At 44.6% G+C, this 16,112-nt stretch overlaps 1 protein-coding gene across 1 annotated transcript in view; it reads left to right on the top strand.

Annotated features, from left to right (window-relative positions):
• The first annotated feature begins 655 nt into the window (after window positions 1-655).
• The window catches only part of LOC126336451 (protein aveugle), a 31,553-nt gene continuing 16,096 nt past the window's right edge, over window positions 656-16,112 (top strand). Inside the window, exon 1 of the mRNA XM_050000161.1 lies at window positions 656-814. Within this exon, the coding sequence (XP_049856118.1) occupies window positions 776-814 (39 nt within the window). The 5' untranslated portion in view covers window positions 656-775. The remainder of the gene's footprint in view (window positions 815-16,112) is intronic.

Below are 16,112 nucleotides of genomic sequence, written 5' to 3'. Positions count from 1 at the left end.
AACTCTGTAATCCTTATTTCTAATGTAATTGCTGTATTTTCTTTCATTCGTATGGTAAAACATTACTCAAACCCTCTGTATTCCACAGTTTTACTGTAATTTAGACACCCAGTGCAAGGTATTCCTACGGCAAGGAATGTTTGCTCCATCTTTTTAATAAGCAATCTAAAATAGAAATAAAAAGTTATCTTAAGAGATATAAATACAGATTATTTGCAAAAGACTGTGTTAACTCCAAAAATATTTTTAAAAACAAATGCATCAAAGAAATCTCGGTTTGAATCTAATTTCTTAAAAGAAAATCTGTAAAAACTGGAGCAAAGTAACCCCAAATGACGTATTCTGAAAAGTTGAAGGCGAATTGAAACATAAACAGTGTACACTAACGCCGTGAGACTCGTGCAGGAAGCTCTGTCAACATATGAAAGGAGGATATTGTCAAACTGTCCATATTACCTCAAACGTTCAGTGTGTATTGTCAATGTTAAGAATATTTTGAGGCCCAGGAGCACTGCCCGCAAATATTTTTAGTATTGAAAATACGTCATACTGAACCCTCAGACGGACAACATATCGACGGTTTGACAATACTATTGAACGCGTGAGAGCCCCTTTGAGACGCTTTTCACTCGAGAAATTTTGTCGAAGCTACCACAAAGTTTGTTTTACGTGCAGTGGGTACTGGGTAGTCTTCCAGCTGTGATGTTTGGAACTCATCTTGGTGATGTTTGTTTATTTATGTGTGGGATTACTTGTGTTAGTCAAATGAACGAGTATGGTCGAAGAAACAGTTAACTCTGTAGCGAAGCCGAAGGTTTGTTGTTGTCGTGTATGCTTTAGCTGTTGCATTTGTCGTTTCTATTTGCGCAAGTGGCAGAGGGAGTGCCACGTTTAATGTGACAGTTTGTTGAGCCTATGTAATGACAAACAATAATGTATGCGTTTAAATAATTTTTACATTGATTTTTTTTTATCACACTGATGTGTCAATGTAACCTAGATGTTATTGTTAATAAAACAGCGCCATCATCGGTATCATTGTCATGACATTCTTTCCTTGTCTGTCTTGTTGCAGCAAGCTATTTGATATCTTGGCTCAAAGGGTTTCACAATTCGTTTCGCATTAGACACGTAGGTGCAGTTTCCAACTAGTCCCTTAAGTTTTCATTTTGACTGTGCTGTTTCTGGTACCATGCGGAAACATGAAACTCGTTCGCCCTCCTTCAGACGGGTCACACAATCATTAAATTCAGATAGTGATAAATATTTATTATCACTTTTTTTCCTTGTTCTGAGGTGGTGTGATGTGGAGAAGAAAATTTGTTTCTTTCTTGTTTTTTTCACTTTCATTACCATTTTTGGTCAGCTCTACCATATCCTATTCCTGATAGTTTCTGTATCGAAACTTCTTCAATGTATTTTGTAATTCTGAATGCCAGGAATTGTTTAATAAGTTTGCTATCATTTATAGCCGTATGTGCCACTTTTATATCGTGATGTTAAAAAAAAAGTAATGTTAGTGATACAATCTTCTCCCACAAAAAAATTTTGCTTGATAGAATTTTAGTTTTCATCTCATTACTGTGGTGCAGAATGAAGTGCCACAAGTACTTAGCGAGTGGACTCATATCTAGCAGGAGTGAAGATTGAATCCCTACCATGTGCCCATCCACATGGAGATTTTCCTACATCGCATCATCCAAATGCTGCAATATCTCATATAAAAGAACTTGCCAGATGCCTCTTTGAAACCTCATCCAGTCCATCTCCTCTGAAGTGGACGTTAATAAGTCAGCTTTCCCAGAATGAAATTTTCACTATGCAATGGAGTGTGCACTGATATCAAACTCCCTGGCAGATTAAAACTGTGTGCCAGACCGAGACTTGAAATAGGGACCTTTGCCTTTCATGGGCAAATGCTCTACCGATTGAGCTACCCAAGCATGATCCACAACCCATCCTCACAGCTTTACTTATGCCAGTACCCTGTCTCCTACCTTCCAAACTTCACAGAAGCTATCCTGTGAAACTTACAGAACTAGCGCTCATGGAAGAAATGAAAGTTGCATATCAGTGCACACTCTGCTGCAGAGTGAAAATTTAATTCTGGGAACATGCCCCATACTGTGACTAAACAATGTTCCCACAATATCCATTCTTCCAAGAGTGCTACTTCTGCAAGTCCCACAGAGGAGTTTCTGTGAGGTTTGTAAGATAGGAGACAAGGTACTGATGGAATTAAAACTGTGAGCATGATTTTGAGTCTTGGTCCAGCATACAGTTTTAAGCTACCATTGTTTGAGATATCTCTTCCCACATATCATAAATCATACACAGATTTATCTAATGTGTGCTGTACTAATTGAGTTCTGCTCTAGCACACAATTATTTGTTGCAAATATGCATTTTCAACACCACAAGAGAAGATACACCTGGAAGGCCCCAGGAGCCTTCAAGGAGACAACAGGACAATTACATTTTAGTGAAATCACATTTTAGAAAGAAGCATATAATTGCTGGAGCTATCCATTTGCAGACATAGACAGTGACCGCAACCTGGACCTGATAAAAAGTTCATTCAAATTTCTGGAGAAAAAGACAGTAAAATGGCAATAGGAAATAGAAAAACTGAAATCTGGCAAGGCATTATGCACAAGAGATGTACAACATAGCTAAAAATTCCCAACTTGGCAGAGTAAAAGAAAATTTGGAAAAAATTAAATCTGATATTTATATAAAGCAGCAGAAAAGATTGTTGGGAAAACTAAACCCAAAAAAAGAGAGGAAATGGATTATGGCAGATGTTATACTGTTTAGTGAACACAGAAAACTATACAAAAACATAACTGATGAACAAGGAGAAGCTGAATACAGAAGATTAAGGAGTTTAGTCACCATAAAATCTAGGAAAGCAAAAGAAAGTTTTATTGAGGAAACTTGCAGAGAAGTTGAAGAAAACATGTGAAACGGAAGAACTAATGTAGCCCACAGAACAGCAAATAATTTTTTTAACAAATGCAAAACAACAATCGTGGATACAGTAGAAGAAAAAGAGGGAAAAATGCCTTCTGATGATGAGATGGAGAGAATACACTCAGGAATTGTGTGATTTATCACCTGTATTGGAGGATGTAATAGTAAATGTAGAGGAAGTAGACAAAGATGAAAGGAGATGACATTCTGTGAGAATAATTTGAGAAAGCTCCTAAAAGTACACGGGAGAACAAAGCTATGGATACTGATGACGTTCCTGCAGAACTAATGGAGAGTGTAGGTGACAACAAGAGAATGATGCTGCAGAAACTGATTAGGTCCATACATAATGCAAGAGAGGTACCAGTCATCTTCCAGAAATGCAGCATGATTCTTATATCAAAGAAGATAGCAGCTACAAAATGTGAACAGTTATAAAGATGATTCTGAAGCGAATTTAAGAGAAGGTGGATGATATACTGAGTGAAGATCAGTTTGGATTCAGGATAGGATTAGGAACAAAAGAAGCAACAAAAAGCAAATACGGAAAAATAAACCAACTTATACCATATTGCCCTTGAAGATCTGGAAAAGGTATTTGATAAAGGGGTGTTCAGAGTGTTGAAGAAAGCAGGTCTCACAAAGATGGGGGTTATACACAGCTTTTATAAGAATGAAGTGGCTGTGATTATGAATTTTCATGAGAACACTAAGCAAAAATTAGAAAATGCGTGAGGTAAGAATGCACCCTTTCTCCTCGTATACTCAATGCTTACGCGCAGGCTACCATAGATGAAGTTTGTGAAACAGTTGAGATGGGGATTGCTGTAATCACAGAGACAAAAGAAGATCTAGAGAATGTCCTCTGCACAATGGACAGGATTTTCTGCGGCCAGTACAGTATGAGAATTAACAAGTTAAAGACTAAAGTGATGGTATGCAGTGGTAGAGAAGAGTATTAAGGATAGGAATTGAGAAAGAGGAGCTAGAAATGATAGAGGAATTTACCTATCAGGGAAGCAGGGTCACAAGAAATGGTATAGGCCAGAATGAAATTGTAAGCAGAATACAGCAGACTAAAATTCCATTTAATTTGAGGAAGAACTTACTCACCAACAAGAATATTGGTGTGTAGATGCAAGGAATGGTCAGGAAAGCATTTATTTGGGGTGTGGTCCTATATGGGTGATAACCTGGACATTAGGAAAACAAGAGAAGACTGGTAGAAGCCCCGTGACTTTAATGTTACAAAAGGACAATGAAGATCAGCTGGAAAGACAGACGTGCCAAGACGAGTACGGGAAAACAGTTCTCTGTGGAGACAGATCCTAATAAGAAGAGAGAAACTTGTAGGACACATTTTGAGACACAGTAACATCATTGGAACTGTAGCAGAAGGAGCTTTTGAGGGAAAGAATCGCAAAGGATGGCCAAGGATGTCATACATGCAGCAGATTATGAATGATATGGGATGTACTACACATGTGGAAATGAAGAGGAAGGCAGACAGAAGGGGAGAATGGTATACTGCTGCAAACCAACCTCAGGGTTGAACACTAGACAGACAGAGAGAGACTGTACTATATGTTTGTGTTTGAACAATAGGCCTACATCCTTGGTTTTTATGGCTACACATTGTCGGTATCCAATACACAAATAGTTAACTATTGTTTTGCTCTTACATCATATGGATAAATATAGCCTATTCCTTCAGATTTTTCTGTCTATCCCTAACATTAGTAACTGCTATTTCTACAATAACTGTACAGCCACATAGTACACATGTCCCTATGCTGATAGAGGTAAAGAAATAAAAAAAGGCATTTGTTGCAAGGGAATTATATCAAGACTATCTCTGTCATCAACACTAAGAATGTACATAGGCTATATCCTGTCAGATGCTGACAAACTGAGATTTAAGTCCACTTACTGTGTACCAGGTTCTTTCACTGCATGCTGCTGTTGGCACTTTGTTCTCATTGCCTTTAGCAAGTTGAGTTTTACTATACAGTAGCCAGAGGGTATTGTCGAATGTAGTGATTTCTTTCGGACAATTGACTACATTTGTTTTCGATATGGAGAGTGGGGAGAAAGCTAGATATGCTGAGAGACTGACTTGTAGTTTAGCCCGAGGCCTAGGTTCGGCTGGAAGGTGACATTTTCATTGTGAGTTGATGAAGTCATTGCATGTGACTGGAAAAAAAAAAAAAAAAAAAAAAAAAAAAAAAAAACTAGATGTGCTGACAGACAACGCCTTGGCAAAGCCCAAGGCCATGAAACTACTATTGCCCTAATAAATTGATGTGTAGCGTAGCTCAAGATAAACATTTGTCATTCCACTAATCTACGTGTATTTATTATTTGCAGTTTTGCAGAAAATTATGATGTTGTGATTAAATTCTAACATAACAAAATAAAATAACAATTAACTTCATTTACTATATATAGGAAATCAGGAACTAGCATTCCCATTAGCTATCAACAACTGACTCATGGTTCGTTGTGTTCACTTCCCCTGATTCATCGCACAGTTACCAGCTATAGCATGCAGTGAAAGAGCTGGGTACACCACAAGTTCACTTTTACCCAAACTGAAATTATCACATTACAAATTGTACTTCAACATTTTAAGCAAGGTCGTAATTGCATTAGAATGTGCTTTATACGCTTTCAAGAAAAAATGAGGTATTCTAGCAACAAGACAAACAGTCTGAAATGTGGTCCTAAGAAAAGACATCCTGAAATAAATTTATTAAAATTCAGTTCCTATCTACATCTCCAAAAGAAGTCTTCATTGTTGTCAAGTCTCTTAAAAAAAATTTTTCAAGTGGTTATGATGAAATTGGTAAAATAATGACATATTGTTCAGTTAATCTTTTCTGAGTGGTACTTCTCTGGAGAGTCTCAAACATACTCTTATCTAATCACTTAAAAAGAGAAAGAGAGAGAGAAAATATTAATAAAGAATTACTGCCCCCATCTAGTCATTGTCAGCAGTTCCAAATTTTTTTGAGAAGATTGTGTGCAAATAGATTTAACAAATTTAGTAGCCTACAGGAAAATATACACTGTGTAATCTGTCTGTAAACTGAAGAATGAACAGGTGAGACCCCACTCTGTCTACCCAGTTGTCACACAATGGGTGCCTACAGGCTGTTCCACAAGGTTTATTGGCCATTCTAGAGCACACCTTTTGAATAAATGAAGAAGCCATGAGCATAGATGCTTAGGGAGCATTTATTTTCCACTAAATGTGCTGGCACTGTATGGAATACAGAAGTTATTAACTAATCTATCTTGTGCAAGAAACACACATGGAGACAACCTTCTTAAAACACAGCATGCTTCACAGCACTATTAGACAGGAAATTCATCCTCTCTCATTCTGTATGGTAGTTGTAGCATTCTTCTGGGACAATCCACTTACTGCACCACAAATGCTGTTTGCTCTTCAGTTTACAGACTGATGTAGAAAAGTTGAATACTGTGGAGCAGGGGTAGGGGCATACTTGAATTAATTGGTAGCCCTTAAAATACATTATGGGTTTTCAACTGCTGTGTGATAATTTGAAAGGAACTATTCTCTCTGTCTGATGGGGTAGTTTTGCTTCAAGATGATGAATGACTGCACCAAGAAATATTGACTACACATTCCTGTTTAACACTAATGACAACTTAAAATCACCCTCACTGTCTTGTCTACAAGACATCTACCATCAGATGTAGAAATAGTGTGTAGGACTGAGGCAAGATCCCTCACCTAAAATAACTAATGGCCAGAAAAGAGTTCCCTTGAACTAGAATTGTTGAACAATAAAACTCTGATGACAGTGTTGTACTGGCCAATTCAGAAGAACTAGAGGTTATTCTGACGGCCTTCAATGAGGCTTATAAAAGTTTACATAAAAAAGAAGTGAATTGTGTATATTTAACTTATGTATGGACGGTGTTAGCAAGGAGAAAGGCATAAAAGGCGTAACAATACTTTGAAATGTATCTTGCGGAAATGTTTGAGTATTGAAAAGTGAGAAGCTACGGCATCTAATTGAAAAGTATGGTGTTGCCCTGTTTATGAAATCCACAAACCTTCAAAAGGTCCTGTTGAAACCATAAAGTGGATAAGAGACAGCAAAGGAAGGTATGAATGACCATTTGAATTATCAAGCCTCAGCAAGTTTGGTCGATTTTCATGTTGGTCCACAAATGTGGTAGTTTCTGTGGCATCAGAACTAGTCTGTATAGTTGTCAAAAACCCATAATCAGTAAGCTGCTGAGGTCCCAGAGGAAAATAACCTACTCATTAGCAATTGGTAGCCAGATCATGATCGCAGCTGATGAAGAGCTCTCGGGTTTCCAGCCACGTGGTAGCATTAAAATAATGTTACATTTCGAAGACTGCCATGCTCATCATCTTCTGGCAGAGTGATGAAATATTGTAGGTGCCATAATATTTATACTAGTGTTGTGCCCACCTCCACCTGGCTGCGGATGGCAGGGTACTGTCTGGCTGGCAGGGAGGGGAGCGAAATGGTTGCAGAGATGGGAATAGCAGGTAGGTGTTTTCATCTCCGTTTGGGCCTTCCAGCTGTGTCTTGTAAATTGGACGGTGCCTTCATCCCTGTTGACCAGATTCTTGTGAATCTGCATTTTAATGTATTCCTTTATAATGTTGTCAAAGGGACCAATGACATCAGCAGTATGGTCCCATAGAAACCTACCATAAATTTCCAATGCTGTCCCAATAGCTATTTGCCCCCTGCAGGTTTGGAGAATAGAATAGACCTTGGTATTCCTGCCTACCATAAGAGGGACCAAAAGGAGCTGCTACTTTTTGGTCTAATTAATTATGATCCCCTTTTAGGAATTCTACAGAAGTGTGGGCCACTTGGGGAAGGAAGCCTTATGTAGTGCATCATGTATCCTTTGTGTGCTGAGACCTTCTGCAGCTAGTATAGTAACGGAAACGTAATTGCACCCGTAATGTGTCCTTGTGGGCAAGGACATCTTCCAGAGTGCCTACTTTACATCCATTGTGCGCTTTCATCTCCTGCACTCACAATAATAATGGATCTTTTGACACTCAATATTCAGCTTGGTAGCCAGTTCTTCATGAAGGGGTCATCATGTACCCTTTTGGTGGTAGCCCCCTCACAACACAGGGTTCACACTGCTGATGCGTACACTGCAAACTCCTCACGTATGCCAAGGAATAGATGCCAGGTGTCGCCTGTGGAGAGAGCCCCTCATCAGAGTGGGTAGCATAGGGGTGGATGACCTGCAAAGAAGTGGAGGAAGTTGTCTGACACTGGTGATCAAATGGCCCCAGAAGTCTCTTTGAGAGGTAAGGTGCAATATAATGGTTACACCATGGGAAGAATGTAGAGTTAAAGATCAAGGAGAGGCACGTTCTCCCCAATACAAATCCTTTATGACAACAAAGAGAACTTGGAGTACAAGTTTGGGGAAGTGGAGGGAATGTGCGAAATGTAGAGTGGGTCAGTACTGATAAAAACAGCGTCTCCTGCCCAGTCATGCACATTGCACATCTGTGCCAATCTGGGTGATGTCACATTTTCCTTTGCCTCCCATAAGAGCTAAAACATGGCCCAGGGGATTATATTCCTTCGAGATCTTCTCTTGCAGTCCTATGATGAGTTGTGCAACAACCTTCAGTGATGAGGTGTACACTTTTCATGCATGTGTATAGGGGGCTTAAGGACAACAGGTTTGCTACTGGTGCCTTCATCTTGGCCTTTGAGGGTGATACGTTGTCTTGAAAGGTCGAAGTGATGGTGAATGGGTGTGACATTAAACACTATGTTCCTCTCCCTATGTATTGCTTCAAATGCTAAAAATTTGGGCACATGTCCTCTTGATATGCCAGCTCCTCGTGTCAGAAATTTTACACCTGTCACACATGAACATTCCTTGAACCCCTCCTCCCATTTGTTTTAGCTGCAGAGAGCACCATTCCACCTGTCCACTGGACTGCACCATTTATCAGAAAGAGAGGAAGGTAGTGGTACCCTGGACAGGCTGACATGTACAGAGGCCAAAAAGAAGTGTGACTGTATTAACCCTGTATGCATGATGTCATCATATCCTATGGTTACGTTGTTGTAGCCCTTTACGAAGACGACATCCTCATCAGCTAGTCCCCAGGGCCGCCAGACTCCACCTGCCCCCTTGATGGTTGGGGGCTCTCCTTTCCCAATCCTCCCTTCCCGTCTACGTCAGGAGCTGTGTCCTCCCAGCCATCAGGGACATCAGTCCCCATCCTGCTGCCTGAGAAGTGCCAACCTTCTCTGGTTTCTCTCAGCAGGAAGGGGTCCTTTGGGACACTACCTTCCTAGGTTCCTGCTGCCATGAAGCCAGACACCAGCCAGTGGCAGAAAGAGACACATGATGTTGGTTGTAGCACTTCACGGTCATCATCATTACCTGAGACCAACTCGGAGAAGCCCTCCTGGCCAGTCAGACCCAAGGTGAAGCAAGAGCACGAAAAAAAGAAACCTATTAAAAGAAAGAAATCCCTGTGAACTCCACACCACCACTTCTTGCAGGTTCCAATTCTGAGAGTGAGGTGGAGATACTAGTTTCCCCTGAGGCCCTAGATCTCCCCAGAGCCTCAGAACCAATGGACATGACCACTTCAAGCACTCAATTGGTGGCAGCAGGTGACCCTGGGGCATAAACTGCCCCTTGGTCCCTTCATGCCCTCCCAGTACACTGAAAGCTTAATCCTGCAGTGAAATTGTGTTGTCTTTTCCACCACCTGGCTGAGTTACGACCTTTCTTAAGCGCATCAGCTGCTTTCTGTATTGCCCTTCAGGAAACTTGGTTTCCAACAATGTGGACTCCTGCCCTTTGTGGCTATCAGGGATGTTACAAGATCCGTACTGACTATGACGGGGTGTCAGATGGAGTACGTATAAATGTCCTTGACTGTATATGCATATTGAATCTGTGCCACTCCAAACAACTCTAGAGCCTGTGGCTGTCATGACAAGGACAATGCAGGATATTACCATCTGCAGTACCTATCTTCCCCCAGATGGCGAAGTACGTCAAAATGCCTTGGCTACCTAGTTTCTCAGTTTCCCCCAACTTCCCTAATTTTGGGTGATTTCAGTGCCCATAACACTCTGTGGAGTGGAACCATGAGCACTGGTTGTGGCAAAGATGTCCCATAAGTACTGATGCAACTCAATCTTTGTCTTTTAAATACTGATGCTCCCACATATTTCAGTGTGGCACATGGCACCTGCATGGCCATTAATCTTACAGTGTGCAGCATTGGCCTTCTACCATCTATTCAGTGGAGAGTTCATGATTACCTGTGTAATAGTGATCACTCTCTGATCTTCCTGTCCCTACCCCAGCGTCACTCCCCTGGCCGCCTGCCCAGGTGGGCTCCTGATGAGGCTCACTGGAATGCTTTCACCTCTGCTGCCACTGTTGGACGTGCGCCACTTGGCACTATCGATGTGGTTGTCCAAAACAAAACTGCGACCATTGTTTCTGCTGCCAAGTTGGCAATCCCATGTTCCTCAGGATCCCTCCAGTGGAAGACAGTGTCTTGGTAGTCATCAGAAATCGCTGAGGCCATTAGAGATCATAGGTGGGCTCTCCAGCATCGTAAACGGCACTCATTGATGGAGCACCTTGTTGCCTTCAAAAGGCTCCGTGCCTGGGCCTGCCAGATAATCAAAAGGCGAAGCAAGAGTGCTTGGAATGATATGTTTCAACCGTTGGATCACATACCTCTCCTTCTCAGATGTGGGTGAAGATCAGACACCTTTACTGATTCCAGACCCCTGTAGATGTACCTGAGATTTCCATGAATGGAGCTATCTATACCAAACCAGATGCAGTCACTAAACACTGAGCTGCACATTGTGCTTGTGCTTCAGCATTTGAGAGTTACCAACCTGTATCTTAAAACAGTGGGTGGAAGGAAAGCGCTTACCTTTTCTACACTCACCTTGAGTCGTACAATGCTCCATTCAGTGAGTGGGAATTCCTCAGTGCCCTTGCCCATTTCCCTGATATGTCACCAGGGCCAGATCATATTCACAATCAAATGCTTAGACATCTATCATCAGATTATCAGCATCACATCCTTGCCATCTTCAACCGGACATGGAGCATGGGCGAGTTCCTGTCACAATGATGAGAAAGTGTCATTGTTCTGGTGCTGAAATCTGGTAAGAACCCAGTAGAGATGGACAGCTACTGCCCCATTGGTCCCACCAATGTTCTGTGTAAGTTGCTCGAATGCATGGTCAGCTGGTGGTTGTGTTGGTTCCTTTGAGTTTCAGGGCCTTCTGGCTCCGTCCCAGGGTGGTTTCTGCCAAGGCCACTACACCACTGATAATTTGATGTGCCCAGAATCTGCTATCCATACAGCCTTTACCTGAAGTCAACACCTTATTGCCATCTTTTTTGCATAAAAAAAAGGCCTATGGCAAAATGTGGAAATATCATATCCTTGCTATATTACACAAGTGGGGTCTCCGGGACCTGGTCTTGATCTCCATACAGAAATTTTTCACTCCGTACTTTCAGAGTTCAAGTTGAAGCTTTCCACAGTTCAGCACATATCCACAAGAAGGGTCCTGCAGGCTCTGTTGTAAGCAGTCCTCTCTTTTGTGGCCATTAATGATCTAGCAGTGACTCTGGGGTTCTCAGTATCACTTTCCCTATATATTGATGATTTTTGCATTCAGTTTTGCTCCACTTGTATCGGTCTTGCTGAACACCGACTGTTGGGAGCCATATGAAAGGTGCAGTCATAGGCCCTCACCTGCCAAAACTTGTGTCACGCACTTCTGTCATTGTTGTACTGTCCACCCACATTTTGAACTTTACCTCAATGACCAATTACTAGCGTAATGTAGGCGTGTCACTTTTTAGGACTGGTCTTCGATGCCCAGCTAACTTGGCTTCCCCATCTTCGTCTGCTTAAGCAGAAGTGCTGATAGCATCTTAACACTCTTCGCTGCGTGAGTCACACTAGGTGGCGTGCAGATCGATCTAGACTTCTACAGCTCTATGAATCTCTGACACAGTCCTGCCTTGATTATGGGAGTCTGGCATATGGTTTGGCATCGCCCCCAGCATTGTAGATGCTCCCCCCTGCGGGTCCGGGGTAAGAATAGGCCCGAGTTATTCCTGCCTGTCGTAAGAGGCGACTAAATGGAATTTCAACCGTTTCGGCCTTCCATGTGATGGTCCCCCTTGGGGTTTGACCTCCATTTTTCAAAATTCTACAGAAGTGCGAGCGTTTTGGGGAGATGGACGCCTTACGTGGTGTATCACTGATCCTCAGTGCACTAAGACCTTGGCACTCAGCATTGTAACGGCATTGTAACCGCACCCACTATTCCTCAAATCGGGCCTAAACACCTGATGGGTTGCACAAGTTACATCCATAAAAACCCCATCTGCACCTACACTTATGATGGACTTTCCATGGCACCCGAAATCCAGCATGCTAGCCAGCCCATTGTGGTGGGGTCATCATGTACCCTCTAGGTTGTAGCCCCCTGACAACACAGGGATCATAGTGCCTATACCTGAGCTGCACCCTCCCCATGTCAGCCGAGGAGTAGGGGCCCGTATCCTTGGGGCATCAGGACTCCCGGCAACGGTCATCCTGCCAGGTGCCCTTGCTGAGGCTGGGTGGCGCCCGTGGGGAGAGCCCCTGGTCGGAGTGGGTGGTATCGGGGCGGACGTTTCGCAGATGAAACGTCAACATGTATAAGGTCGATCTGCGACCGAGACTTTTAAAAAGAAAGGTACTGTCTCTGGTTCTGGTTCTCCTGCCCTTTCCCCCTTGGCCACTCCCTGGGAGGAAGGACAGGCCCGCTGGCTTGTGGCAAAGTACTTCCCCCGCTATTTAGTCTGTTCTCGGACCGATGGGGGGACGTTCGCCACCTCCAAGCTCATGTTCTTTGTCCAGCACATCGAGGACATCTTAGGGGAAATCGAGGCTCTCAGTAAAATGCGTTCGGGGTCCGTTCTTATAAAGACCACCTCCGCCACCCAGTCGGTGGCGCTCCAGGCATGCTTCCAACTAGGGGACATCCCAGTGTCCATTGTCCCGCATCTGGCACTGAATAGGACGCAGGGGGTTATTTTTCATCGGGACCTCCTGCTGCAATTTGATGAGGAGCTCAGGGCCAACCTGGAGCGCCGAGGCGTGCATTTCGTCCGGCGAGTCCAGCGCGGCCCCAATGACCGTCGCATCGACACCGGGGCCTTTATCCTCGCCTTCGAGGGGGACGTTCTCCCAGAGGAGGTAAAGGTGATGTGCTACCGGTGCGACATGCGACCTTACGTCCCGCCTCCTATGCGCTGCTTTCGGTGTTTGCGCTTCGGGCACATGTCGTCACGGTGTGAGGCTGAGCCCCTTCGTGGCAATTGTGGACGTCCTCTTTGTGAGGAACATACATGCACCCCACCAACTTGGTGCGTCAATTGTCCTGGCCTCCACTCGCCTAGATCTTTAGACTGCCCCACGTATCAGAAGGAGAAGAAGATTCAAGAATTAAAAACTGGACCGTTTCTCTTATTTTGAGGCTAGGAAGAAGTATGACCGCCTCCATCCCGTGACATTGACAACTTTGTTTGCCTCAGTCGTGTCCACTCCTTCCACAGTATCCTCACCCCTATCCTGTCCTCCCTCCACCTCCTCACCCCATCTGGGGTCTATGCCTCCTCCTCCCAAATCCCTCCCTTCCAAATCATCCTCCCTCGCGGCCCCTGCCCCCTCTGCCCCAGGGGCCACCCTTCCTCCTCCTCCCCCTCTGCCGCCTGAGAAGCGATCCTCTTCTCAGGCGTCCATCGGGGAAATGTTCGGGACCCCGGCTTCCGAGGTCCGGCGTTCCAAAACGGACCCCGCGCGTGTGGACCTTCTTCGGATCCAGTCCAACATCCCTATGCCTCATCGGATTTCCAAGAAGGCTTCCAAGAAGAAGTCTTTATCCCCCTCTCCACCCCAGCGCATTTCGTCTGACAATCCATCCGTGAGTCGCTGCTCCCGGCCATCATCAGTTTCGCCGGGACGATCTGCTGCCAGGTGCTCAGCTGGCCTGTCGTCGGCGAATGATGCTGCCCCTCCTACACAACCCAGGAATGCAGCCGCAGCTGGCGACGACTCGATGGAACAGGATCCGCCTCGCACAGGTTGTAGCGTTGTTCCCTCGACACCTGGTCCTCCGCGGCTGTCGAGGTGACCAGGTCTCCACCCGTTTCGTTCCCCCTTTTTTCTGACTAGCGATGGTTTTCTTACATTGGAACATAAGAGGTATTCAATCTAATTGGGAGGAATTACAACTGCTCCTCCGCCTGCACTGTCCGCTCGTCCTTGGTCTCCAGGAAACCAAGTTGCGCCCAACTGACCGTATTGCTTTTACCCACTATACCTCGGAGCGGGTTGACCTCACCCCTGTGGACGGTATTCCAGCTCATGGTGGGGTCATGTTGCTCGTTCGAGACGATGTCTATTACCATCCCATCTCATTGACCACCCCCCTCCAAGCAATAGCTGTCCGTATTACTCTTTCTGCCTTTACTTTTTCTGTTTGTACGGTCTACACTCCATCGTCATCCGTAGTTAGTCGGGCTGACATGATGCACCTGATTGTTCAGCTTCCTCTGCCGTTTTTATTGTTTGGCAACCTCAATGCCCATCATCCCCTTTGGGGCTCTCCTGCATCCTGTCAGAGAGGCTCCCTCTTGGCGGATGTCTTCAACCATCTCAATCTTGTCTGCCTCAATACTGGCGCCCCGACTTTCCTCTCGGACTCTACTCATACCTACTCCCACTTGGACCGCTTGATCTGTTCTACCACTCTTGCCCGTCGGTTCGAGTGGTATGTCCTTTCTGACAGCTATTCGAGCGACCATTTCCCCTGTGTTGTTCGTCTCCTGCACCACACCCCATCCCCACGTTCTTCGAGCTGGAACATACCGAAAGCCGACTGGGGACTTTACTCCTCCCTGGCGACCTTTCCGGACCGCGATTTTCTCAGTTGTGGCAGTCAGGTCGAATACCTCACGGCTGTTATCATCAATGCTGCCGAACGTTCCATTCCTCGTACTACCTCTTCTTCACGTCGCGTTTCCGTCCCTTGGTGGAATGAGGCTTGTAGAGACGCTATTTGTGCTTGACGACACACTTTACACACCTTTCGCCGCCATCCTACGTTGGCGAATTGTATTGGATACGAACGACTGAGCGCAATGCCATAGAGTCATCAAAGACAGCAAAAAAGCTTGTTGGGCCTCTTTCACCAGCTCCTTTAACAGTTTTACTCCCTCTTCTGTCACCTGGGGTGGCCTGCGCCGACTGTCGGGCATTAAGGCCCACTCCTCGGTACCTGGCCTGACTTCAGGTAATGAGGTACTTGTTGATCCTGTGGATGTCTCCAACGCCTTCAGCCGCTTTTTCGCAGAGGTTTCAAGCTCCATCCATTACCACCCTGCCTTCCTTCCCAGGAAAGAGGTGGAAGAGGCTTGGTGACCTTCCTTCCACTCGCTGAATCTGGAAAATTGTAATGCCCCCTTTACTATGCGGGAACTCGAACGTGCACTTGCACTGTCCCGGTCCTCTGCTCCGGGGCCAGATGCCATTCATGTTCAGATGCTGACACACCTTTCTCCGGCAGGCAAAAGCTTTCTTCTTCATACCTACAATCGCGTCTGGACCGAAGGTCAAGTCCCCATGCGTTGGCGTGACGCCGTCGTCGTTCCTATACCCAAACCCGGGAAGGATAGACACCTTCCTTCTAGTTACCGCCCCATTTTTCTTACAAGCTGTGTCTTAAGGTGATGGAGCTCATGGTTAACGCTCGGTTAGTTTGGATTCTTGAATCTCGACGGCTACTTACCAATGTTCAATGCGGCTTTCGTCGCCGCCGCTCCGCTGTTGACCACCTTGTGACCTTTTCGACATTCATCATGACCAACTTTTTGCAAAAGCGCCAAACGGTAGCCGTGTTCTTCGATTTGGAGAAGGCTTATGATACCTGTTGGAGAGGAGGTATCCTCCGCACTATGCCCAGGTGGGGGTCTACGCAGTCGCCTGCCCCTTTTTATTGATTCATTTTTAACAGATTGAAAGTTTAGGGTAT

The sequence above is a fragment of the Schistocerca gregaria genome, chromosome 2, assembly GCF_023897955.1.
Source record: "Schistocerca gregaria isolate iqSchGreg1 chromosome 2, iqSchGreg1.2, whole genome shotgun sequence".
Lineage (NCBI taxonomy): Eukaryota > Metazoa > Arthropoda > Insecta > Orthoptera > Acrididae > Schistocerca > Schistocerca gregaria.
The sequence above is the reverse complement of the archived record's forward strand: the minus strand, read 5'-3'. Positions and strand labels throughout refer to the sequence as shown.